The following is a 25,345-nucleotide window of genomic DNA, read 5'->3' as shown; positions in this document are numbered from 1 at the left end:
CAGTCATGTCACAGTCATTTCACATCAGTCAGTCATGTCACATCAGTCACAGTCATGTCACATCAGTCACAGTCATGTCACATCAGTCACAGTCATGTCACAGCCACGTCAGCCATGTCACAGTCATGTCACAGTTATGTCACAGCCATGTCACATCAGTCACAGTCATGTCACATCAGTCACAGTCATGTCACATCAGTCACAGTCATGTCACATCAGTCACAGTCATGTCACAGCCACGTCAGCCATGTCACAGTCATGTCACAGCCATGTCACATCAGTCACAGTCATGTCACATCAGTCACAGTCATGTCACAGTCATGTCACATCAGTCACAATCATGTCACAGTCATGTCACATCAGTCACAGTCATGTCACTGCCATGTCACAGTCATGTCACATCAGTCACAGTCATGTCACATCAGTCACAGTCATGTCACTGCCATGTCACAGTCATGTCACATCAGTCACAGTCATGTCACAGTCATGTCACATCAGTCACAGTCATGTCACATCTGTCACAGTCATGTCACTGCCATGTCACATCAGTCACAGTCATGTCACAGTCATGTCACATCAGTCACAGTCATGTCACATCAGTCAGTCATGTCACTGCCATGTAACAGTCACGTCAGTCATGTCACAGTCATGTCACATTCACATCACTGCCATGTCACGTTACACTCACGTCACTTCCATATAATCACAGTCAAATTAATTCACGTCACAGTCACATTACAGCCACGTCACAGTCACATCACAGCCATATAATCACAGTCAAATTAATTCACGTCACAGTCACATCACAGTCATGTCACAGTCATGTCACATCAGTCACATCAGTCACAGTCATGTCATATCAGTCACAGTCATGTCACATCAGTCACAGTCATGTCACATCAGTCACAGTCATGTCACAGTCATGTCACAGACATGTCACGTCACAGTTACATCACTGCCATGTAACAGTCATGTCAGTCATGTCACAGTCACGTCACACTCACATCACTGCCATGTCACGTTACACTCACGTCACTTCCATATAATCACAGTCAAATTAATTCACGTCACAGTCACATCACAGCCATGTCACAGTCACATCACAGTCACATCACAACCATATAATCACAGTCAAATCAAAACCATGTCCCTGATCAACAGCCACATCAGAGTCAAGTCACAGCGACATCTGACCTGTGAAGATCCGGGGTAGAATATGTCTTCACCGACCCATGCTTTCTGTAAAAGCGACTATACTTGTCGTAAGAGGAGATTAACAGGACGAGCTGACTTGGTCATGTCATCGTATCCAAATTGGTGGATCGATGCTCATGATGTCAATCACTGGATTGACCAGACAGGGTGTTGTATACAGGGTGTCATGGTACATTGTGTTGTATACAGGGTGTCGTGGTACAGGGTGTCATGGTACAGGGTGTTGTATACAGGGTGTCATGGTACAGGGTGTTGTATACAGGGTGTCATGGTACAGGGTGTTGTATACAGGGTGTCATGGTACATGGTGTTGTATACAGGGTGTCATGGTACAGGATGTTGTATACAGGGTGTCGCGGTACAGGGTGTTGTATACAGGGTGTCATGGTACAGGGTGTCATGGTACAGGATGTCATGGTACAGGGTGTTGTATACAGGGTGTCATGGTACAGGGTGTTGTATACAGGGTGTCGTGGTACAGGGTGTCGTGGTACAGGGTGTCATGGTTCAGGGTGTTGTATACAGGGTGTCTTGGTACAGGGTGTTGTATACACGTTTTCATGGTACAGGATGTTGTATACAGGGTGTCATGGTACAGGGTGTTGTACACAGGGTGTCATGGTACAGGGTGTTGTATACACAGTTTCATTGGTACAGGATGTCGTTGTACAGGGTGTCATGGTACAGGGTGTTGTATACAGGGTGTCTTGGTACAGGGTGTCATGGTACAGTGTTGTATACACGGTTTCATGGTACAGGATGTTGTATACAGGGTGTCATGGTACAGGATGTTGTATACAGGGTGTAATGGTACAGGGTGTTGTTTACATGGTGTCATGGTACAGGGTGTCGTGGTACAGGGTGTCATGATAGAGGGTGTTGTATACAGGGTGTCATGGTACAAGGTATCATGGTACAGGGTGTCATGGTACAGGGTGTTGTATACAGGGTGTCATGGTAGTGGGTGTTGTATACAGGGTGTCGTGGTACATGGTATCATGGTACATGGTGTCATGGTACAGGGTGTTGTATACAGGGTGTCATGGTACAGGGTATTGTATACAGGGTGTCGTGGTATAGGGTGTCATGGTACAGGGTGTCGTGGTACAGAGTGTCATGGTACAGGGTGTTGTATACAGGGTGTCATGGTACAGGGTGTTGTATACAGGTTGCCACAGTACAGGGTGTTGTGTACAGGGTGTCACAGTACAGAGTGTCATGGTACATGGTGTATGAGGTTGGGCCATGAGGCTACGTGTGTTGGTGTATGAGGTTGGGCCATGAGGCTACATGTGTTGGTGTATGGGGTTGGGCCATGAGGCTTCATGTGTTGGTGTATGAGGTTGGGCCATGAGGCTACATGTGTTGGTGTATGAGGCTGGGCCATGAGGCTACATGTGTTGGTGTATGGGGTTGGGCCATGAGGCTTCATGTGTTGGTGTATGAGGTTGGGCCATGAGGCTACATGTGTTGTTGTATGGGGTTGGGCCATGAGGCTACATGTGTTGGTGTATGAGGTTGGGCCATGAGGCTACATGTGTTAGTGTATGGGGTTTGGCCATGAGGCTAGATGTGTTGGTGTATGTGGTTGGGCCATGAGGCTACATGTGTTGGTGTATGAGGTTGGGCCATGAGGCTACATGTGTTGGTGTATGAGGTTGGGCCATGAGGCTACATGTGTTGGTGTATGAGGTTGGGCCATGAGGCTACATGTGTTGGTGTATGAGGTTGGGCCATGAGGCTACATGTGTTGTTGTATGGGGTTGGGAGATGAGGCTTCATGTGTTGGTGTATGAGGTTGGGCCATGAGGCTACATGTGTGGGTGTATGGGGTTGGGCCATGAGGCTACATGTGTTGTTGTATGGGGTTGGGCCATGAGGCTACATGTGTTGTTGTCTGTGTCCAGGCTGCTGCTGTACCACACCCACTCCATGAAGAGGCCCAACAGCTACTACCTGGAGGCTCCCAGCCTCCCACCAGAGGACCTTGAACCCCCACCAGAGAAAGTGGTATGACAGTGTTATTCTCAAGTGGATGTTGATACATATAAATGTCACATGCTTTACCCCATAAAAAAATGTGTTATTCTGTTGTTTTTTCCATCTTTAGAAGGTGTTTCCCATTGGGTGTTCCAGCACGATATGTACCCGTTATTCTGATATCCTCTGTCCTCAATCTTCTGATGTCATGTGTCCGTTAATCCTCAATCTTCTGATGTCATGTGTCCGTTAATCCTCAATCTTCTGATGTCATGTGTCCGTTATCCTCAATCTTCTGATGTCATGTATCCGTTAATCCTCAATCTTCTGATGTCATGTGTCCGTTATCCTCAATCTTCTGATGTCATGCGTCCGTTAATCCTCAATCTTCTGATGTCATGTGTCCGTTAATCCTCAATCTTCTGATGTCATGTATCCGTTAATCCTCAATCTTCTGTTGTCCCCCTGCTTTGTTGGTTCTTCAGACTCTGTGTCTTGTATTGCAGGAAGAGAAGTCGATAGACAAGAATGAGAGCAACAATCAGGAAGGTGTCAAGAAACAGAAAAGTCAGAGACGGAGACGCCAGCCCAAGCCCTCAACGATACAGGTATTTTGTCAGAATATCGGACCTCATGTTCTAATGTCAGCTTGATAGCCCATACACTAATGCTACAACAACCCCCTGGTAGATGCTTCACTACATACACATTAGACACAGCCATGCTGAAGTGAGTCTGTGAACAGTGTCAGAGTATCCAGCAAGGTGTTATTCTAGGCAGTGCAGTGCAGTGACATTTCCAACAGCTATGATACATAGGTTACGACAGATACACCCTTGACAGTGGTGACAAATCCACAATTGCTGATTTGAAGAAAAGAAATATCTATAACAAAATTCAAACTAACATATGAGGAACTCTCCCTAGTCATAAGTTGTTATACAAGCTGACATGATGTATTATCTCCTACTGAATACTTGATGCAGCCGCCAGTGCGACCCTACCCCTACCAGGAGACGATGTACCAGCCGAGCGGCCCCCACCCAACCTGGATGACTCCACCCCAGGCTCAACCCTCCTATGGCTACTCCTCCCAACCCATGCCGGGCCCAGGAGACTACAGTATGTACACCCTACCCTACACACAAACAAACACTGGGGACCGGAACCATCCAATCATTTAACTAACCCTGCATTGCTTGCATTTACAGATTATGCTTAAGCTGTGCTAAAAATTGGGGTTGAAAGTCTTGGCACCTTGTCATAACGCTTTTGTTAAAATTAAAGATTCAGACGGTACCTTGAGTATAATGCTAATAATAATGTGCACTTGTAATGCGCTAGTCTCCATGTAGCCGTTCATGCTCAAAGTTGGGGCAAGGGTGGCCCAGTCGTCTAAAGCGCCGCGATTCGCTGTGCAGAGTTGTGTCCCTTGGACACGCCAGAAACCTATGATCGTGGGTGCTAATCCCGGTTCGCCCCGATTATGTTTCTAGGTTTGTCAGCACCATACCCTTGCTCGTGGGTTTCATGGAAGTGGTAAACGTCTGAGACCTGCATCACTTCGGGCTTTCCTCCCACATTAAGCTGACACGCCGGGATATAACTGGAATAAAGTTAAAAGCGGCGTTAAAACCAACTCACTCACTCACTACACCAAGGACAAGGGGAAAAGTTTGTAATGAAGTCGTACCAAGCAAAGAATCTGTGAATGTTTCTAATCATGTATATACCAGGAAATCTGGAGCACCCTGTTCAGTTGTCACACTCTCTTGTAATTTGTAGGCATTGTTTGTATGAGATTGTGAAGAAACAATAATGTATGTACATGTCATGTGTCTCTGACATTGCTCGCAGTAGTCATTGTGGGGGTAAGGCATGTCTGCTGTATACATCAGGGACAGTTTTTATCCATCTTAGTAAAATCAGATCTTAGCTCGACCCGCTACACATAGATGTAATGCGATCCCAAGTCACGTCAGAATGACGTTTCATCTGACCAATCAGAGTGCCGCTTACCAGATCGGGATTGACATGCATGCAATCTGTTGTTTTTTTTACAGCTAATCGACAACGATTTCCTGGCAACGCCAGCAGCTCGAAGTTCCTCCTGAACAGTATGCTACGGCAGCGGTCCACCCACCCGCAGCAAGGGCAGTACGGGATGCAGCAGAACCCCATGAATCCCATGATGATCCAGAAGCATCAGCAGCATCAGTACATCCGCCAGCAGATCCTGCAGAAACAACGCATGTACGGCGGCAACAACATCAGCAACAGCTCCATGCACCCTATGCCAGGTGAGGGGGCCGTGGTCGCTTCCACCGCTGACAGCAATATCACAGCTACATCACGGTGGCCTGGGAGGGGTGAGTTTGGACCTGGCAAACAACGATCCATGTCAGGTTATCATTTCTCAAATGGGGACTTCCCAGGGAAATCCCAGTTCTTGATAATACAGTTGAAACTAATGCTATAGCTCGGTAGAAGTGACTGGTATGTACTGTAAATTTTTGGAATTGATGGGAGCGTGAATTTAATGCAAAATATGCAAGTGGTCTTTGTTCGCATTTATGTCTCCAAAATGACTATCAACATTAAGACGGCATCACCGCACACTTTGGATAGCGGAAATACCAACTTGAATGTATACACCAACACGATTGATTGAGCAGCAGTTGTAATAAGTATATAACAATGTAATTTAAAGAATTGGAATTACACAATGGGCATCCGATGAGTTATCACTGCTGGGGTCAAGAGTTCTACCCACTTGTGTCAAACTAGGCATCATTGACCAATCCAATCAGTGATCTGTTGTTGGTTCAATTATTTTATTGCCCTTGAACTTAATGCCAGTCAACAGAATAGACATATAAACTGGGTGTTGTTTTTAGGAAAACACTGTTTATTGTTATTACGGAAGTGCTTTACTCAGTGCTAATAAGCGGTGCTATTTGCTGTTTGATTGGATTAAAGTAGGATATGTATCATTTCACTGGGGTTGGGGTGGGGGCAGTTGCATTGATTTGGAGTCGCCTTTTTGGCTAGGGGTTTAAATTGGAGACGCATTAGTTTCAAGATTTCCAGTATTTGATAACAGGGCCAATATTTTACATGACACTTAGGGACACTTAGACAAGGGCATTAATCCCTGGACTTGGTCTAGGGAATGAATGGGCAAGTGATTTTAAGCACATAGTCTTAAAGTGCAGATTTGCCTCCCTTAGCATATTAATCATGATTGTGGTTCAGCATCCAATCTCATTAAAATCAGATCTTAGCTCTCGCTATCACTGAACAAAGATCTGAGGACATCCCATTACGGGTCACGTCAGAACGACCTTTCATCCAACCAATCAGAGCGTCGCTTACCCGATCATGAAAGTGACTGGCTGAATGTGTTTTCCAATCATGCAACCTCAAAATATTTAACACTGGGTATTCCGAACGACAGTTACAGGATTTATGATTACATCCATACAATCTACGCCATCTGTGAGCCATTCCAGAATGTTCTTTCCAACAGTGTTAATTTTTTATATCGAGAATACGTCAAAATATGTTTTGAAGCGTAGTCGCCAGTTTGAAACTAGCGTCGTAAAGCTCGAGAGAGTTCGCTTCTGATTTGCTTATATCGATTTCTTGTCAGTTATTTCATTTATCGGTCAAAATTCGCGAAAGGTCGTTCTGACGTGACCCATAATGGGATGTTCTCAGATCTTTGTTTAGCGCTACCGAAAACTAAGATCTGATTTTAATGAGATTGGTTCAGCATCATACATGTGTTCGTGTAACTGAACATTTCGTCTTTTCTCTTACTGTTTCCTCACTAACCAATTGTACTTTGGTAAGTTTTTATGGCAAGGTTGTTATTGATACTGTTTGAGATGTTGCACAGGCTATATCCAGTTAATTGCAAACTGCAGTTGTCTGAGAGACGAGTTTAAAGTTGTATTGTTGCTTGCAGGGATGCCCCAGAATTACCCGGGAGCACCGTATGGGTCGATGCCACAACAGCAGCAGCAGCAGCAGCAGCCACCTCAGCAGCAGGGTCCTTCCCGGATGATGGACCAGATCGGGGGCAACATGATGCAGAGCTACAACCAGCAGTACCAGGACTCGGGGAACACCCCCGGGATGATGCAGCCGGCCATGCAGCAGCAGGGATACATCGCCCAGCAACCCATGCAGCAGGCCCAGCCACAGTACCCGCCCACTCAGAGGTGCGGCCATGTCCACAAATACCTTCCTTTTGGGATGCTCATACTGCTCTTTAGATTGTATGACTAATACATAGTACCGTATTTTCTTGAGTATAGTGCGCACTTTTTTTCGGAAAAACACAGCTGTGTAGAAGGGGGTGCACATTATACACGAATTATGAGTTTGGATGTTTTTTCCTCCCATGGAAAGACATTACGTACCGTGAGCACGAAACACCGGAAATACCATGTCAACAAATCCATACTGAAGTAGGCAAAATAATTATGTAATTACACTGTCTGTCTATAAAAAGTGTTCTTTGTATTTCTGGACTTATGTTTGTAACTTACTTTATTAATTTTATTCAAAATTTCTTATAATATTGTTTTTATTAATTTCGGCGAAATCGTGTGTGAAGCGATCGGAAGATCGCACAACTCACCGTTATTAACAGCAACCACGGTCAGAATACCGCTATTGACGCCTTGAAACGAACTTTAGTTGACAGAGAATGGATACTTATATCATAAATGACATACTTTGACTCGTTAAAAGTCATATTTGTTTTTGTTTGACGATTCTATGTCAACATGAAATTCTCGCGCTCACGTGCTCACGTGCGCGTGAGCCTTGACGGTGACTGGTCAGACATGTTCCATGTAAAAAATAATACCCGGGAATAGCGATCAGCTGCTTCGCTTAGGGTTATTATTATTTTAAATATGTTTAGTAAAGGCTGCATATAATTAAGAAAATAATGGAATATATTATTCCTGATAAATAAAATAGTTTCCGATACAATTGTTGCCGATCCTTGCATTAAAAATCCTATAAAGTTATATCACTGGGTGTGTCTTGACCGAATCACCGGTCGATTCCAAGTAAACGTGTGTACAGCTGATTGCTGTTTCCGGCTTAGTTTACGAGAAAATACACAAGGTAATCTTAATCCCTAGATATAAAACAATGCCTAGCAGAACAATAAATACTATTTAAACGGTAAATAAACATGTCTGGTGATTTTTTATCTCAAATTTCGAATTTGTACTGACGAAGTTTCTCAGCACCCGTTCGTTTGCCGGACTTCGCTGAAAGGGTACGGTGTAAATTTTTTCTGCGCATAATATTCAAATTTCTTTTTTTCCAAAATATTGAACCCGCTAGAGGGGGGTGCGCATTATACATGGGTGCGCACTATACTCAAGAAAATACGGTATTCTGGATTTAAATAAGATATTGACAGACTAAGGCTAATAACCCAACAAACAGTATCCCGTGAAGATCTGGATAGAGAATAGGTCTTCAGCAGCCCATGCTTGCCGTAAAAGGTGACTATGCTTGTCGTAAGAGGCGACTAGTCATGCTTGCTGACTTGGTAGATGCATGTCATCGTATTCCACTGGATTGTCTCTCCAGACTCGATTATTTACAGACCACCATCATATAGCTGGAATATTGCTGAGTGCGGCAGTAAACAACAAACAAGCAAACAAAAACCCAACTAACAAAGCCTTAAAAATGACAATTGAAAGCCTTGAAACGCCTTGAATGAAACTTGAATGAACCTTGAATGAACCTTGAATTTTGTTGTTCCTTATCTCTATAAACTGTGAATGACGTGTTTGACTTGTGTGTGTTCCAGGATGCAGCCCCCCATGGCCAACATGAACTCCGGCATGGCCAGCATGTCCGGCTACAACCAGATGGGCCCTGCCGCGCCACAGCAGCAACAGTCATCCTACATGACACCGCAGCAGCAACAGCGCTACCAGCAGATGAGGCAACAACAACAGCAGCAGCAGATGATGCAGATGCAGCAGCAACCCCAGCCGCAGATGTCACAGTCGTCAATTCCTACGCAGCAGCAACAGGCGACAGCTGCACTGGTGGCTCAGCTACAGCGACAGATGTCTGGGGGGAATAGCATGCAGGGCCAACAGGGGCAGCAGTATCAACAGCAGTATCAGCAGCAGTATCAGGTGTAGGCTGCAGTGACCAGCTGTACAGAGTGTCAACATAGAACAGTATCAACAGCAGTATCAGGTGTAGGCTGCGGTGACCAGCTGTACAGAATGTCAACATAGAACAGTATCAACAGCAGTACCAGGTGTAGGCTGCGGTGACCAGCTGTACTGAATGTCAACATAGAACAGTATCAACAGCAGTACCAGGTGTAGGCTGCGGTGACCAGCTGTCCAGAGTGTCAACATAGAACAGTATCAACAGCAGTACCAGGTGTAGGCTGTGGTGACCAGCTGTACAGAATGTCAACATAGAACAGTATCAACGGCAGTACCAGGTGTACCAGTATCAACAGTAGAACAAAGTATATACACCAACTTGAGAATGCACAAATGTTATAAGTAACAACTTGCTCATGATACATACAGCATGGAAAATCAACAGCACAGTTCTGAATATCCACAACAGCATTGTCTATCAACAACACATGTCACAAGAGCCAAATATGGAGATATAGGACATGTGTTGTGAAGCAGAAGAATCAATACCAACAAGTGCTGTGTGATACAGCTTGTACTCCCAGTGCTGCAGAGGAAGCTGGAGCCAAGTTGTGATGCAGTGATGGCCGTCCCCAAGGCCACAGTAGACAATGTTGTTGTGAGGCTGTTGGTATGGCTGGTGTTGTGTGTGTTCTGTCCGAATGTCATGTTGACGTACTACAATGAACCATGTGCAATGTCTCCTGTCCTTCATCATGTCATTGTCCATCTGTCATCATCTGATTCTTCATGTCTTTGTTGTATCAGTCAAACAACAAATCAAACCCAGAGCAGTAACCCCTTGAATAGGCAGAGTAAGAACCCTCCTCCACCCCAGTCCCCGTTGTTCTACAGGCAGGTCAACATCAAACATAGGCCAGCCTTAGTCATTACTTGGATCCCCCTGTAGGTAGGACGCTGTACAAGGACAAATCAATGAGATTGCAATCGCTCGGTCAATAAATCAATGAAGCCCATTCTGGTGTCCACCGTGGTATTGCTAAAAGCGGCGTAAAACCATACCCACTCATATGATTTGTGAAAACAAACAAGATTTTACTTATCACTATTCCCAGGAATGACAATGGCTTGCTTCACTGTTTCCTCAATGATACGCATGGGAGAACATACTAGTCTAATATCTGTTCTTTATTGGCCTAACAAACATTCTTGTTTACCTACAATGCATTTACTTGTACATTTAGGATGGAAAAGTATGACATTTTGTCTAGTAACTGTAAATAATTGCTTGTTCAGCTCGTGGTGTATAGTTGTACTATGTTAGATTTGTACAGTTGTGTGTATAGATATTGTGTCATTTCTGCATCATTGTGCCCCTGGATGGAGCTCACCCTCTCATTATTTATTGTCATGAAGCCGAGTGCTGGATCATGGAATCACATTTACAATCAAACTGAATCACGATTCAAATTCATTGTAAATAAATTCAATAACAAAGATCCTTTAGTCAGTGTGTTTTAACAGTTTATCTCTGTGATTGCTCATAAATCAAGTCCACATTTTTTCAGAATTCAGCCAAGCAGCTAGATCCATTTGCTTGTCCAATTGTTAATGGTTGATACTCACTCACTCGCTTTGCTGATATATTGTCCCTGTGGAGATAATGGGATCAGTTTCCCTTGTATCGTGTGGTGTCAACGTGAATCAGACGAGACCGCCATTAAGGTGTGGACCACTGTGACAGCAGCTTCTACACGAGGACACCTCTCTGCTGCTACAATGCATGACACATTGCCCCGTGGGCAGTCTGGCTTAGATCCGACCCCCAGCAACCTATGCTGGTTGTGACCAGTGACCAAATGGATCGGGTGGTCAGGCTTTGTGACTTGGTTGATGGTATGGCGTCATACCCATAGCATGGATTGTTGTTCACAATATCACTGGATTGTATGGTCCAGACTCAATCATTTACAAGCCGCCATGAATATTGCTGAGTGCAGCGTTAAACAACAAACAAAACATTACTCATTGAATTATGCATTACTGGTTCAATAAGGGGTTAAAATCACACGTTAGAAAATCACACATTTTCAAAATGGCTGTCATGTCTTAAATTGGAGCAGATTTGTCTTGCAGTTATTAGACGCTAGACACAACTTTGCAGCGATCATATACACTGATTACAGTCTCTGGTCAGGTGAGAGATGTGCATTCAAATACATGGGGTCTTTGGTGATGATGTAGTCAGTCACCAATAGGAAGACCATGTCTCCAGTAGCCCATGCTTGTACGAGATGACTAGAGATGACATGGCGGATATTGTCTTTGTACAGACTGGTTCCGTCACTGGTTTCTCTGGTACAGGGGGGAACGGGTGTCCCAGTCGTCTAAAGCGCTGCGATTCGCTGTGCAGAGTTGCGTCCCTTGGGCACGCCAGAAACCTATGATTGTTGGTTCAAATCCCAGTTCAACCCGTTTATGTTTCTAAGTTTGTCAGCACCATACCCGTGCTCGTGGGTTTCACCGAAGTGGTAAACGTCTGAGACCTGCATCACTTCGGGCTTTCCTCCCACACTAGGTTGACATGCCGTGATATAGCTGGAATACAGTTAAAAGCGCTCTCTGGTACAGACTTGATCATTTTAAGGCTGTTGTTGTACTGCTGGAATATTGTGGATTGCACAAAACAACATTCATTCACACACTAAAGCAGAAGACACACATTTGTCAGAATATATTTTTAATTCATGTATGTGATCCTTACCTTTATACAACCGTGGAATAAGTTTCAAACTGTTACTTGTTTTGAAGTAACATCAGCTCACCTCGATACAATCATATTTAACAGCAACACTAAGAAATCTGTGAAATTGTGTTTGAAAACATACAAACTTCAGAAAAACTTTGATGCAAGTCAATATAACACATTGAACACAGCCATAGCTGATTTTCACTCACTAAGGCTGTTTAGGTGCAATAGTTTAGTAAGGCAGCATTTGTGTTTATAAGTAACAAGTGTTGTTGACATTACAAAATACAACTGTTGTTGAAACAAAAACCTAAATGGACATTCAGACAACCAGTTAATATGACATGACAAACATGTGACCATATGTGTACCGCTGAGTAATATATTGTAGATTCAAAAAAATATATACGGTGGTTTGTTGCAATGGACGAAGCAATCAAGTAAGGCACTGAAGTATGGCACTGGTGATTTGGTGACGCCCATGAGAAGGAGTTGTGCTGACTGACCAAGAATCATAATTGGGGTGAATCTTGCTTGTACCCACTTCCGCTGATCCTGGCATGGCTAAAGGAAGCAACTCTACACAGCAATTTCCGGCACCTTAAACCACAGGGCCCCCTGTACCATATAAATATTTTACTGTACAGTGTAGTTTTCAGGGACAAATATTACAGCATTCATTTCTGATTCCCTCTTTAATTAGAACATACAGATAAAGTACTAGTGTGTATTGATAAGAACCTAATACATGTATACTGCAGCAGCCTCCCTCCATTGTACAGTGGGCAGACAGTACATTGACAGAACCCAGGGGCTTGCATGGCTCACCAGATGCATTCACCTGCAGTCTTCCTGTACCGACATGCACAGCAAACACCCCGACTCCACCCCCACCCCCATCTTCTTCGACACTTGACAACTATTTCAAATTCAAATTCAATGCATACACAAGCATGTGATATAAAAACTTACACCAGACCACAGATCTATATAAGTTATAAAAGTCTGTGACCAAACAATTTTTGATCATCAAGCTGCGACACAACTACTATATTGATACTTATGAAATAAAAATACCATATTCAACGTAATAAGCACCCCACACTAATAAGCGCCCATGGCGATATTTGCTAATATATTGGCTAGTTTGCAATCCCAATTAGCACCCTTTCCTATTGATCAATGTACACAAGACTTATTTATTCATGTATAATACCACTCTTGTGTTATATGCACCCAAAATTATGGGCAATTAAATACTGGAAAATATATCTGTCGTATATAAACATTTCAGGCTGTCAGCACAAACCACAAAATTTACGATCTTTCAACTCTTTTATTTGTTTTCACCAAACTAATATTCTTATACGAGCGTAAGATCCCCCTATTTCTAATTTTGTGAGTGCCCTGGGCGCTTATTACGTCAAATATGGTACTGCAAATACAGATTTATCCACATATGAAATCTGCAGATAACTCGACAAGTTCGCTGAATATTTTAATTTGAGAATTGCCTCCAGGAATTGTGGCAGCAGAGTGCTGCACTGGTTGCCCTAAGGTCACGCTCCTGACTAGTAGTATGGAATCCACCCCTCCAGCTAGTTATTGTACTGTACATCCAACCTCCTCCACAACCAGTCACCAGTAGATACAAATACATTCACAACGTGGGAGTACACCTAACAACCCATCACAACTCACACATGATATACTGATATGTTACTTGACTTCACTTGCAGAGATCCTGGATCATTACCATTCTTTGCACTGACACAATCGTACCTTCCTACAGATCAAAATCCTATTTTCTATCCCTGGTTTATTTTCTATTTAAGTGTCACCAGTGATACTGTACCATCTGACAGATAGATCTTGTATCAAGAATTGTCAGTTTGGAAGAAAACATGCCAATCGATCATGATAACCAAGTAAAACTGATTTCCTTAACCCAAAATACTTAAAGAGCTATAAATAAATATCTGGTCAGGTTAAAATGTAATCATGGCAAGAATAAAACAAACAAGCAGCATTGTCTAAAATGTATCCCTGTAAATACCATCAAACATGACTACAACAAAACAATGAAAGCAAATCTAGGCTATAGTCAAACAATTTTAGGGTCTAAAAATAATTGCTCTTGAGAACTGCCAATCTCATTTAGCTGTACATTTAGCTGTACAGCCCTGTGCAGCTTAAACTGATGTGTACATCTGTAAGAGCTGAAACACCTGGAAGTGAGTTCCTTACACAGGGGAAACAACTCTGCCTTGTAGCATTCGATATTTCTGTATAACAGGCGCTCTATTGCCACTGACAATGTAAATGCAAACTTTAGACAGCAGTTCTTGGGAGATCTGCTCAAAGCATTTAAAACTGACTTCCAAAATTGGAAAATAAAAATAGTTTGTGTGAAAGACTCAAGAAAATTGGAGAATGAGCAGTTTTGCATCAGGTCATGTGATCATTGTGTCTGCTACCTTGTGTCTTATGAAACCGCTGCAGCACTAGCTGTTCCAGGCCTTCTTACCCAAAGCGATCTTAGCGCTACAATGATCGTAACTCCCATACTCTAACATAGACTTAAGATAGATGTAGCACTACGCTACCTTTGTGCACGTGGGCCATGCTTCATGAAGCGCAACACCGACACCGGGATGACACCAGCTAACTGTTGAACTTCATCATGACACTGTAACGTCCCAATCCTGAACACTATTGACTTCAGTAAACACAATGAATTCAGCTTGCACTATTGTCAACATGGTGGGATATCCTTCAGTGATGAACACAAACATCACCTTGGCAGCAGTACATGTGTGACACAAAGACAAGCTACTTGTCCGTGTGAGGCAGTGTTGCATGTGTGATATGTACATGAGCAATACAATTTATCTGTACAAGAGACTTGATTCTCAGAGACAATTATAAGTGTTAACCTTTGATGGACAACTGTGGGTAACTCTGTCACCTCCTCTCACTCAGTAAACGAGCAAAAAAACCACAGACAGAATCAGTTCTTCTGCAATTTCACTGATCTACTATATATACACAGCTGAGTTACCAGATACAAAGTCTTCCATATTTTAAGAAAATGACCATGGACATGTTGCTGTGGCTTTTACATCAATTTTCACTTTTTCATTTAAATCTAAAACATTTTTTTATATCAACATCAAACATCTGATCTGGTGTTACTGGCAAAACCATGACCTTTCCCACGGAATTGGTGCCAAAGGTCAAGGTCATCACCAGTTCTCCGACCTCTGTGTTCTTCTTCTGCAGAGTTGGTGTAAAAGGTCAAGGTCATCACCAATTTTCCGACCTCTGCAGCATCCTGTTGTTTTTCCTTTGTGGAGTCGAAGTCTGTGATTCCCCGCGCATGATGGCTGCCATTTCACAGTTCCGGTTCCGCTGGTAGTTCTGCATGGCTTCTGGCCGGGTACGCACTGGCGACGTCTTGGGACGCCTGAACATAAAACACAACAAGATTTAGTAAGTTTACTTTTCATCCCGAGTCAAGAATATTTCAGCCATAAAACAAATGGATGTCGTGTGTGACATTGGCGGAACAGTCTCGCTGTTGTACTCAGTGGTGATTCCTGGGCAGACGTCAAGAAAGTAACCCACCATGTTGTAACTAATGATGATCTGATTGTTACAAAGTGTTGATGACATATCATCGTGCATCTTGGGCTCATGGTGTCAGCCACTGGTTTGCCAAGCCAGGCCCAGACCACTCTTAAACAATACAACTGACAGAACTACAGAGGCAGCCACTGTTGACCTCCATCCCGACTCACCTATCTTCGGTGGTCATCATGTGTTTGGGCACTGATTTCTTGTTTGCTGGTGACTGTGCTGGCGACTGTCCTCCTGGCGACACGGCCATGGCCATTATGTCCCCCATGCTGTCCATGGAGTTCTTGCTGGCGATCTGCTCGGCCTCGGGGCGCAGGCGGTGGTGAGGGGGGATCTCGTCCCAGCCCCTGAAACAGACAACAGACACAATGATACATCACAGTCACATGCTTACATCAAGCCACAATAGCGTCATCCACAGACATTTCCTTTCACCATCAACAGTTCCATCAGAGTCAGGGGTGAAACAATTCTCAAAATGTTTACTAGATACAGGTCTTAAACTAAAGTCAATTTTGATACAATTTCAAATTCTAAAATCTGCCCCTCTCGCCCCACCAGACGTTGTGAGACGTTACAATTTCCAACACAATTCACCCTGGGCATGGGTTTCGTGAACAAAACTGTTTTCTTATTCTTATGCGCCTCTATACATGTGTGTATATGTGCATAGCATACACCTCTGGAGCAGGTGCAAATGTAAATGTGCACTGTGTGTATATGTTGCAATGTGAACGTTCATGTTAACGTAAGAGGATGATCTGATCTTTTGCCAACACCAAACAAGTTGTCAACAGTTGCCTACTGTTATGCGTTTATACAGAGTTGAGCGGACGGTGTTTTCTTATGGCTTCGGTGAAGTAACTCTCTTCTCATTCAACTTTGATTGGAAAACAACCTGTTTTGTGTTGAAAGTAGTGAACAGACTGACGAATATGTGTGCCTCACACAATTAACATACATTATTTACACACTTAAGATGTTAAGTTATCACATTTAAATATATATATATAGACAAAATAAAAACAATACAATCCAAATGGATCCCAAATCAATGCTTAATTTCAGACTGAGGCAATCTAGACTTGCCAAATCATTCTAGAGTTTGGATCTTTTCTAATGAATTCTGTAGTGTCTGGGGGACAGACTATAAGGTGGACCCTAGGTGGGTGACTGCACAGTGGCCTTGTCATGGCTAATGTGGTCACTTTATCTGAAGCAGGTTCCGAGCTCCCATTTTAATTGGGTTATTACATTTTTCATTGGGTAACCAATATTTGTTCACTCATCTATTCATCACTCTAATGGGTTTTCCCCCAACATTTTATGATTGAAAAAAAATATGAAATAATGTTTTAGGTGGATGTAACTGTTCTAAATATGTAGGCCTGACTCGGAAAATAAATTACCTTGTAATTGTGTTTCGGAAATGAGCTCCTTTGTATGCATGCTGAAAAAGCTTCATTGGGTATTTACTCGTGCTGTTTTTATACATCTGAGTTTTACATTTAATGCATGCGTTTCTGTACTCCAATTGATTGAAAGTAATTGGATGGGGGTGGGAGGGAGAATTCACGCAAATACACAGCTTATCTGTAGCTCTGAAGGTTTATTAGCAACGGAGAGCAAGGATGCAATCCGACAGTCAAGATTTGACTTGACCATCAGCTAGGATGTAAGCAACACCAGGCAGCTGGCCAGAGCTGTTTTCTTTTCATATCAAGTTGTCCCTGATTGAAGCTACTTGACTTTCAGCGTCAGGTCAGTGTTTGCCCTGCAGTGAAATATTTTACACTGCATGTGTTTTCAATATCACATGGCAAACTATCACACACAGTAAAACTATTCCAGTATAACTGTAAACCTGACTGTCACCTTGACTAGGCTGTCACCTAGACCTACCAGTGACTATCACCTTGACTAGACTGTCACCTAGACCTACCAATGACTATCACCTTGACTAGACTGTCACCTAGACCTACCAATGACTATCACCTTGACTAGACTGTCACCTAGACCTACCAATGACTATCACCTTGACTAGACTGTCACCTAGACCTACCAGTGACTATCACCTTGACTAGACTGCCACCTAGACCTACCAGTGACTGTCACCTTGACTAGACTGTCACCTAGACCTACCAATGACTATCACCTTGACTAGACTGTCACCTAGACCTACCAGTGACTATCACCTTGACTAGACTGTCACCTAGACCTACCAATGACTATCACCTTGACTAGACTGTCACCTAGACCTACCAATGACTATCACCTTGACTAGACTGTCACCTAGACCTACCAATGACTATCACCTTGACTAGACTGCCACCTAGACCTACCAATGACTATCACCTTGACTAGACTGTCACCTAGACCTACCAATGACTATCACCTTGACTAGACTGTCACCTAGACCTACCAGTGACTATCACCTTGACTAGACTGTCACCTAGACCTACCAATGACTATCACCTTGACTAGACTGTCACCTAGACCTACCAGTGACTATCACCTTGACTAGACTGCCACCTAGACCTACCAATGACTATCACCTTGACTAGACTGCCACCTAGACCTACCAATGACTATCACCTTGACTAGACTGCCACCTAGACCTACCAATGACTATCACCTTGACTAGACTGTCACCTAGACCTACCAATGACTATCACCTTGACTAGACTGTCACCTAGACCTACCAGTGACTATCACCTTGACTAGACTGTCACCTAGACCTACCAGTGACTATCACCTTGACTAGACTGTCACCTAGACCTACCAGTGACTATCACCTTGACTAGACTGTCACCTAGACCTACCAATGACTATCACCTTGACTAGACTGCCACCTAGACCTACCAGTGACTATCACCTTGACTAGACTGTCACCTAGACCTACCAGTGACTATCACCTTGACTAGACTGTCACCTAGACCTACCAATGACTATCACCTTGACAAGACTGTCACCTAGACCTACCAGTGACTATCACCTTGACTAGACTGCCACCTAGACCTACCAATGACTGTCACCTTGACTAGACTGTCACCTAGACCTACCAGTGACTATCACCTTGACTAGACTGTCTCCTAGACCTACCAGTGACCATCACCTTGACTAGACTGTCACCTAGACCTACCAATGACTATCACCTTGACTAGACTGTCACCTAGACCTACCAATGGCTATCACATTGACTAGACTGCCACCTAGACCTACCAATGACTGTCACCTTGACTAGACTGTCACCTAGACCTACCAGTGACTATCACCTTGACTAGACTGTCACCTAGACCTACCAGTGACTATCACCTTGACTAGACTGCCACCTAGACCTACCAATGACTGTCACCTTGACTAGACTGTCACCTAGACCTACCAGTGACTATCACCTTGACTAGACTGTCACCTAGACCTACCAGTGACTATCACCTTGACTAGACTGTCACCTAGACCTACCAATGACTATCACCTTGACTAGACTGCCACCTAGACCTACCAATGACTATCACCTTGACTAGACTGCCACCTAGACCTACCAATGACTATCACCTTGACTAGACTGTCACCTAGACCTACCAGTGACTATCACCTTGACTAGACTGTCACCTAGACCTACCAGTGACTATCACCTTGACTAGACTGTCACCTAGACCTACCAATGAAATAATTGGATAATACTTTACTAAAACAGGAATTTTCTCATTTCAATATATCTCAAATGGGCCTCAGATATATATGAAAACATTGAGAGTACTGATATTTTGCTGAATAAATGACCATTATCCAAGTACAAGTACACTGGACGTCTGATCATATTCCTTCTTCTTGAACATTTGTCCATACAGTTCCATCTTCTAGTCTGCCTCCATTACTATAGGAACCAGGAAATGAGTTGTAGGTGAGGCCTGCTTCCTGTACCCTACAGCGGCGGCAGTGGCAGGGTCGGGCAGACATCACACAGCGCTGTATCAGGGGTACAGCTACCTAATCACACCTAGGAAATACCAGCTATGTGTCTAATGGCCATTAAGTCTCCCCTAATCTGGGGGCTGCCATCTACATGATGCACCTGGAAGCCAACACCCCCCCACCCCCAAGCTGTCTGGCATTAGCCCTGACCCGCACTGACTGGCCTCTAGACTACACACAGTCACATCCTGCGGTGCCCTGACTGGCCTCTAGTCTACACAGTCATATCCTGTGGTGCCCTGACCAGCCTCTAGACTACACACAGTCACATCCTGCGGTGCCCTGACTGGCCTCTAGACTACACAGTCATATCCTGTGGTGCCCTGACCGGTCTCTAGACTACACACAGTCACATCCTGCGGTGCCCTGACTGGCCTCTAGTCTACACAGTCATATCCTGCGGTGCCCTGACCGGCCTCTAGTCTACACAGTCATATCCTGTGGTGCCCTGACCGGCCTCTAGACTACACACAGTCACATCCTGCGGTGCCCTGACCGGCCTCTAGACTACACACAGTCACGTCCTGTGGTGCCCTGACCGGCCTCTAGACTACACACAGTCACATCCTGTGGTGCCCTGACCGGCTTCTAGACTACCCGGTCACATCCTGTGGTGCCCTGACCAGCCTCTAGACTACACACAGTCACATCCTGCGGTGCCCTGACTGGTCCTAGTCTACACAGTCATATCCTGTGGTGCCCTGACCGGCCTCTAGACTACACACAGTCATATCCTGTGGTGCCCTGACCGGCCTCTAGACTACACAGTCACATCCTGCGGTGCCCTGACCGGCCTCTAGACTACACACAGTCACGTCCTGTGGTGCCCTGACCGGCCTCTAGACTACACACAGTCACGTCCTGTGGTGCCCTGACCGGCTTCTAGACTACCCGGTCACATCCTGTGGTGCCCTGACCAGCCTCTAGACTACACACAGTCACATCCTGCGGTGACCTGACCGCCTCTAGACTACACAGTCACATCCTGTGGTGCCCTGACCGGCTTCTAGACTACACACAGTCACATCCTGTGGTGCCCTGACCAGCCTCTAGACTACACACAGTCACGTCCTGTGGTGCCCTGACCGGCCTCTAGACTACACACAGTCACATCCTGTGGTGCCCTGACCAGCCTTTAGACTACACACAGTCACATCCTGCGGTGCCCTGACCGGCAGCAGGAGCAGCAATAGCAGGCAGCAGCAGCAGGCTCTGCACTGCCCCAGGTACTGCCCCAGCCCTGATGGTGTCGCCCCAGCATGTAGATAGTGGGACAGGGCTTGCCCCTGCTGTGGCAGGGATGTCTGCACATTGCTTCCCACTAGGACCTGCCCGTCTCAGAGAACTGTTTGTCTCTGTCACTAATTGGAGAATGCTCATAATGAGCAAGTACAAAATATGTCACCATGGCAACCTTAGTTCTAGTTACGTTGCATGACATAGGTTTGAGATGAAAGGTTGTGAAACAGGTACCCAGGACGTTTGGTCTACTCCCTGCTGAGAGAGATGCATGTCTCTTGTTTGTTCCAGCGGCTTAACTCAGTAACAGAGAGCCCTCACACCAGAAACTGAACAGCCCTACACATAGATCAACTGGATTAGCTGGATATTGTCAGTGAGCGATGTTTTTGTAATGCCCAGACAGCAATATTTCAGCAATATAACAGCAGTCAGTCATCATCAACCTGAGGCATGATTTTTTCCCAGTACTTTTTTAACAAAATGATGTTTTGCCCCAAATATTACACTGTAGGCCCTTCAACGATATCCCGTCCATCCCAGTGTCTGATGTAAGTAGTTGTATCCGCCATCCACGGCTTCCAATTGCAATCTCCAGGTAATGATGGATGTCTGGTGACATGAACGAGGACACTGCACTGTTCCGCTGATTTATGAACCGTCCCAGCTGATGTGAATCCATCTCAGCAGACAGGACAGATCAGCCCTTTCCATGCAACTGTACACAATCATCTCGGTCCTCATGTGTCACCCACCCCATCACACACACGGACATGTCATACAATTCTCCCGTCAATACTTCAAAGCATTTACTCTATGCAATGTGAATCTTAAACGTTATTTCCTTAACACAACTCCTAAACACAAATAAACTTTTGAAGTATGTTTGATCACAAGTTAGACAAAGAAACTAAAATAAGAAAAAAAAATCAGATGCAAAGAATTATTTATAGTTGATACAGCTTTCATTAATTATCCCCAATGAAACATTATTTATTAAATTAATCATTAAAATACACATATATTCACATAATTTCAGTATTTCCCAACTGTCACTGCGCGCCTCCCCAGGCAACTCCACTGATGACCATGAGTGAGTGAGTGAGTGAGTGAGTGAGTGAGTGAGTGAGTGAGTGAGTGAGTGAGTGTGCAAGCATGGCTTTAAGATGCTTTTAGCAATAGTCCAGTAGTATCACGGCAAGGACACCAGAAGATCATCCCCAAACACCAGCTATTAAGGTAATTTTCATACAATTAAAATAGCCATTAGTTAATATTTTAAAACAATTCTGAAACAATTCTATTTCTGAGCATACCATGCACCCACAGTTTCTCATGGTGAGTTTGACAGAAACACTTGAGGAAAAGGTATCATAAGTATATTTCTCTGCCTACTTTTGTGTGTTTCCTGTGAATGCACCCAGCCTACACGGGGGTGTCAGGAAGACGTTCAAGGCCGTGCCATAACACCATGTATTACATTCAGCCCATGCAGAGCTTCCCCATCGAACTTCATTACCCCGTCATTATGTCCTGATGTGCCGTCCTTATACAGAGCCACCGATAAGCTCCGTATTTGTGTAAAATACCCCCCAAATTATTCAAAACCCAATTACTTTCAATTATCTTGTGTACAGAAACGCATGCATTAAATGAAAAACTCAAAGATATAAAATACCCAATAAAGCTTTTTCAGCTAAATTCCAAAACACAATTACGAGCTAATTTACTTTCTGAGTCAAGCCTATAACCCTAATATACATTGAAAACATTTTCTTTGAAATCTTAAAATGTTTATTCATTTGGGGAAAAACCCAATAGAGTGATGAATAGATGAGTGAAAAAATATTGGTTATCCAATGAAAAATGTAATAACCCAATTAAAATGAAACCTTTGAGTAAAACTCAAATGCTCAAAAAGTTATCTTGAGCTCTGCTCATAACAACAAACAAGTTTTGATCCTCGCTGCCCTTAATTATGAAAGCATCACTCGTTGACCCAACTGAGCCTCCCCGAAGCAGTCGTGCACAGAGGACGCAGCATGGTGTCATGGAGGAGCACATGTACCCCTTCAGAGACAGGACCCACAGCCCCCTGTCCATGTCGAGGGCACGTGGGGGTATTGAGGATGAACAACCATTTCTAGAATGAAGAGTTGGTTATTTTCTTCAGTTGGATGGCAGAGTTCCCGCTGACCCCTGTGAGGTACACATGGCTCTGGTACTGTGAATATCCATCATGTAAGATGCTGTACAGGGCATTCAGCTGCTACACATCGGAGTGAGTAGGTTGGACATTAACACTGCTTTGAACATTCAGCTGGATCACGGCATGCAGGGGCAAGCCTGTAGTCACACAGCTTACCACTTGGTGTGAACCATGAACTTGTATAGGGTACTGACAAACCAAGCACCATAATTTGGGATTCAGACCCCTGAATGTTGGATCCTGGCACAATAAAGGAACACAACTCTGCAGTGCCTTGGACTACTGGTCCATCTAAATTACTGCATCAACCTCGTCCAACACACTCGTGTGTGATGCCTGCCCTCTGCCTCTCATCCCCCTCTGCACAGTCCGCCTACATCACTGTACATCCATAAACCCGGATTCATTAAACAAGTCTCTCACCATTACCTCCCTCAGTCACAATACGGTACAAGTTGTGAGAGATGAAGTTGCAACTGACCCAAACCCAAACCGATGACCCAAACCCTACACCATGACCCAAACCCTATCCCATGACCCAAACCCTATCCGATGACCCAAACCCTATCCCATGACCCAAACCCTATCCGATGACCCAACCCTATACCATGACCCAAACCCTACACCATGACCCAAACCCTATACCATGACGCAAACCCTACACCATGACCCAAACCGTATACCATGACCCAAACCCTACACCATGACCCAAACCCTAAACCATGACCCAAACCCTATCCGATGACCCAAACCCTATCCGATGACCCAAACCCTATCCGATGACCCAAACCCTACACCATGACCCAAACCCTACACCATGACCCAAACCCTATACCATGACCCAAACCCTACACCATGACCCAAACCCTAAACCATGACCCAAACCCTATCTGATGACCCAAACCCTATCCGATGACCCAAACCCTATCCGATGACCCAAACCTTATCCCATGACCCAAACCCTATCCCATGACCCACACCCTATCCCATGACCCAAACCTCCTCCATTTGTAAACATAAAAAACATAATTATTCCTCTGGGGCACATACATTTATAGGATAATCTACAAAAAACAACCAGAATATAAAAAGAGATACTTCGTTTACAAAAGCATGCTATCTGTTGACCCCAACTTAAATTGCCTAGCATCATTGAAATACATCATTAGATGGTACAAGGTGACCAGAATACAGCTGACTAAGAAGAATAAAATACTCAGAGATTTAAATTACAATAATTCTAGTCCATGGTGACAAAGATACTTAACACCTTGTAAAGAAACAATGTGACATGTTTGTCATGAAATATTCATCTGCAAGCCTCCCTGACCAGCAGCAATCCGCAGAGCCAGATGAGGCCATGGGAGGCAGAGCCAGATGAGGCCATGGGAGGCAGAGCCGGATGAGGCCATGGGAGGCAGAGCCGGATGAGGCCATGGGAGGCAGAGCCGGATGAGGCCATGGGAGGCAGAGCCGGATGAGGCCATGGGAGGCAGAGCCGGATGAGGCCATGGGAGGCAGAGCCGGATGAGGCCATGGGAGGCAGAGCCGGATGAGGCCATGGGAGGCAGAGCCGGATGAGACCATGGGAGGCAGAGCCGGATGAGGCCATGGGAGGCAGAGCCGGATGAGGCCATGGGAGGCAGAGCCGGATGAGGCCATGGGAGGCAGAGCCGGATGAGGCCATGGGAGGCAGAGCCGGATGAGGCCATGGGAGGCAGAGCCGGATGAGGCCATGGGAGGCAGAGCCGGATGAGGCCATGGGAGGCAGAGCCGGATGAGGCCATGGGAGGCAGAGCCGGATGAGGCCATGGGAGGCAGAGCCGGATGAGGCCATGGGAGGCAGAGCCGGATGAGGCCATGGGAGGCAGAGCCAGATGAGGCCATGGGAGGCAGAGCCAGATGAGGCCATGGGAGGCAGAGCCGGATGAGGCCATGGGAGGCAGAGCCAGATGAGGCCATGGGAGGCAGAGCCAGATAAGGCCATGGGAGGCAGAGCCAGATGAGGCCATAGGAGGCAGAGCCGGATGAGGCCATGGGAGGCAGAGCCGGATGAGGCCATGGGAGGCAGAGCCGGATGAGGCCATGGGAGGCAGAGCCAGATGAGGCCATGGGAGGCAGAGCCGGATGAGGCCATGGGAGGCAGAGCCAGATGAGGCCATGGGAGGCAGA

The 25,345-nt window shown here is 44.9% G+C and overlaps 2 protein-coding genes across 7 annotated transcripts in view; one reads left to right on the top strand and one right to left on the bottom strand.

The window, feature by feature from the left end:
• LOC139447140 (mediator of RNA polymerase II transcription subunit 12-like protein) overlaps positions 1–10,859 on the top strand; it is a 62,674-nt gene extending 51,815 nt beyond the window's left edge. For 2 of the 3 annotated variants that reach the window (XM_071228322.1, XM_071228321.1), the window contains exons 38-43: positions 3,123–3,225; positions 3,702–3,803; positions 4,182–4,317; positions 5,259–5,564; positions 7,166–7,421; positions 9,044–10,859. In XM_071228322.1, coding sequence (XP_071084423.1) covers positions 3,123–3,225; positions 3,702–3,803; positions 4,182–4,317; positions 5,259–5,564; positions 7,166–7,421; positions 9,044–9,386 — 1,246 coding nt within the window. In that variant the 3' untranslated portion in view covers positions 9,387–10,859. The remainder of the gene's footprint in view (positions 1–3,122; positions 3,226–3,701; positions 3,804–4,181; positions 4,318–5,258; positions 5,565–7,165; positions 7,422–9,043) is intronic. The other variant, XM_071228323.1, reaches the window with a different exon arrangement.
• A 1,226-nt stretch (positions 10,860–12,085) lies between these two features.
• The window catches only part of LOC139447236 (uncharacterized), a 46,892-nt gene continuing 33,632 nt past the window's right edge, over positions 12,086–25,345 (bottom strand). For all 4 annotated transcript variants that reach the window (XM_071228494.1, XM_071228493.1, XM_071228496.1 and 1 more), the window contains 2 exons: positions 15,912–16,097; positions 12,086–15,577 (listed from right to left, as the gene is read on the bottom strand). In XM_071228494.1, coding sequence (XP_071084595.1) covers positions 15,418–15,577; positions 15,912–16,097 — 346 coding nt within the window. In that variant the 3' untranslated portion in view covers positions 12,086–15,417. The remainder of the gene's footprint in view (positions 15,578–15,911; positions 16,098–25,345) is intronic.

Source organism: Haliotis cracherodii, unplaced genomic scaffold, assembly GCF_022045235.1.
Source record: "Haliotis cracherodii isolate W230 unplaced genomic scaffold, xgHalCrac1.p SCAF_7, whole genome shotgun sequence".
NCBI lineage: Eukaryota > Metazoa > Mollusca > Gastropoda > Lepetellida > Haliotidae > Haliotis > Haliotis cracherodii.
Note: the sequence above shows the minus strand (reverse complement) of the source record. Positions and strands in the feature narration are given on the sequence as shown.